Raw genomic sequence first — 2,254 nt, 5'->3', positions numbered from 1 at the left:
GTGACAAAGAAGAACACCTGTGCATTTGCTAGCCTATTTTAAATATTTCACAAAATACCACTTGTAACAGATGTAAAAGGCACTCATACAGAAGTAGACTAGAAGCCAGTCTTTGGAAATCACTTCACTAGAACCAAGCTGTTAGTATGTAACTAATTCACAGTACTGAATATTGTTTTATAGCTCAACACATTTTTTATTTCAGCTGGTTGAGTCTTTTTGCAATATTAAAGGGAGGCTGTGCCACAATCTACTGAGTGAATTCCAAATATCAACAATAAGTCTAATTTTACCTTCATTCTATCCATGTAAGCTTCCATTTTTAACTGCTCCACAGCTTTTCTGGCTTGAGATATACTGGCTGTACTGTTTGACACTAGTTCCTTCATTTTGTTTTTCCTGGAAGAGACAAAGTTGTGACAGTTTTAAAGTTCAGGTAGCAAATACAGCAATTAATGAGAGGACAGTTATCTGAAATCTAACTGACCAACGCCCACCACATTGACACTGCCAGGCTGTAGGTCACAAATACAAACCGGACACCATTTATTTCTGTTCTCTTGTTCAATAGCACCCTATTGCATTACACATTTGTGTCCCCCACTGCCAGTATTCAACCTGAGCTCTGTAAACAATGTACAAATGCAGAATATATGGCCATTATTTCAGCGTAGGAATGGTTGCCCTGATTCAGATTGCCAATGCAGAACAGCTGTTCACAAACAGGCCTTGCAACCATTACCCAGTTTGGCTCCACATCCCAGTTACACCTAGTAACATAAAAACAAGTTCAGAAACACGAGCAATGTCATCACTGCTCTCACCAACCATCAGAAAGAGAGAAATTTTAAGATAGAGAATAAGTCATAATTCTGACTATAGATTTAAGGAGTTTAGAAATGAAGTAGGAGATTAAGAAGAAAAATGCAGTGGTTTCCAACTTTTTGCTTACACATACCCAGTGAAGTCTAAAGATGACTAAAAACCAGTACAGTATACTATGCAGTATAGGAATGTATTCTTTTAAGAGATCTGCAGCTCTCGGGAAGGGATACCTTTTTAAGATATGTCAGTGTTTGGTTTTCTTGCATTGCTACTCCCTGATGGCTTGAGGGTAAGGCCATTCCTCATCATGCAGTCCTCAGCATGTTACCAGATCAGTCAAGATGACTACATTTGACCCTTGAATAAACTTAAAACTTATACGCCCTAGGTGGGCTGCTTGTTAGGAGACCTGGTGCTGACACTATTATGCAGCGCCAGTAACAGTTACTATTTTGAAGTCATTGAAAGTTGGGTTAAGCCCACATGGAAAGAAAGGTAAGATAGGATACAGACCACCTAGACAGGTCCTGGACTAGTCATACTACCTAGTAAGACTGGGTGCTGAGATTTTGATCACCCACTTGCCTGTGCTCCTGTGTATAAGGTATGCCACAAGTGCCACCTGAAGCAGGATGAAGTTTAGCACCGAGTGTTAGAAACCAATGCAAAGTTGGGCAACACAAAGGACACAGGGTGTGAGAAGCAAATGGGACACAGGAGAAAATGCACAAAAGGAGGCATTTTGTATTGCTGCCAAAGGAGTTTTAGGCTCAGGTCTTTCAAAGTGAATACCAGCTTATTTCTGGACAAAAAGTAAACACCTAGAACTACACAAATATCCCCTCTTCAACCTCAACAGCTTACCTGATCCAGTCACTGGGGTGTAAGATACAAACAGGAAATTAAGTATGACACAGGAAATGCTCTTGTAAAAAAAAAATTGTATATACAATGTCTTAAGCATGTTAGAGTCAACAGAAGTACACAATCCAAAGCACAAAAAGAATGGAGGAATAACTTTAACTGCTTTGATCTCATGAAACGCAGATGTCCAAAGACAAGGCAAAGACAGCTCTTTCTTCTCCGTCCTAAAACTGGTAACCTGTGCTGTAAAATGGGATGGTGGAATACAAATACAACGGTAAACCAGGGTCAACACTCATTTGAAGAAGCAAACCAATCTTTTTCAGCATTTGTATAAGTCTACGCAGGGGAAATGATACCTTAAAATATATTAATTTTGCCAAATAAAACAAGAGCTTTAATATATGCCAAGACAAAGAACAGGTTTGCTGTACATGTGTGTGTCATTTGAATGGAACACAAGTTTCCCCCTTGCATGCACTCTTACCAACTAAAATTGTGTCAGAACACAGTAGGGTTTTGTTTGTTTGATTGTTTTTGTCTTGGTCTTTGTTTATAATCTTTT

The 2,254-nt window shown here is 39.0% G+C and overlaps 1 protein-coding gene across 1 annotated transcript in view; it reads right to left on the bottom strand.

The window, feature by feature from the left end:
- LOC104532112 (guanine nucleotide-binding protein G(I)/G(S)/G(O) subunit gamma-4) overlaps positions 1-563 on the bottom strand; it is a 7,068-nt gene extending 6,505 nt beyond the window's left edge. The window contains exons 1-2 of the mRNA XM_010177221.2: positions 544-563; positions 294-399 (exon numbers count right to left, since the gene is read on the bottom strand). Coding sequence (XP_010175523.1) covers positions 294-389 — 96 coding nt within the window. The 5' untranslated portion in view covers positions 390-399; positions 544-563. The remainder of the gene's footprint in view (positions 1-293; positions 400-543) is intronic.
- Between the last annotated feature and the right edge of the window lie 1,691 nt (positions 564-2,254).

This window comes from Antrostomus carolinensis, unplaced genomic scaffold, assembly GCF_000700745.2.
Source record: "Antrostomus carolinensis isolate BGI_N321 unplaced genomic scaffold, ASM70074v2 scaffold5061, whole genome shotgun sequence".
NCBI lineage: Eukaryota > Metazoa > Chordata > Aves > Caprimulgiformes > Caprimulgidae > Antrostomus > Antrostomus carolinensis.
Note: the sequence above shows the minus strand (reverse complement) of the source record. Positions and strands in the feature narration are given on the sequence as shown.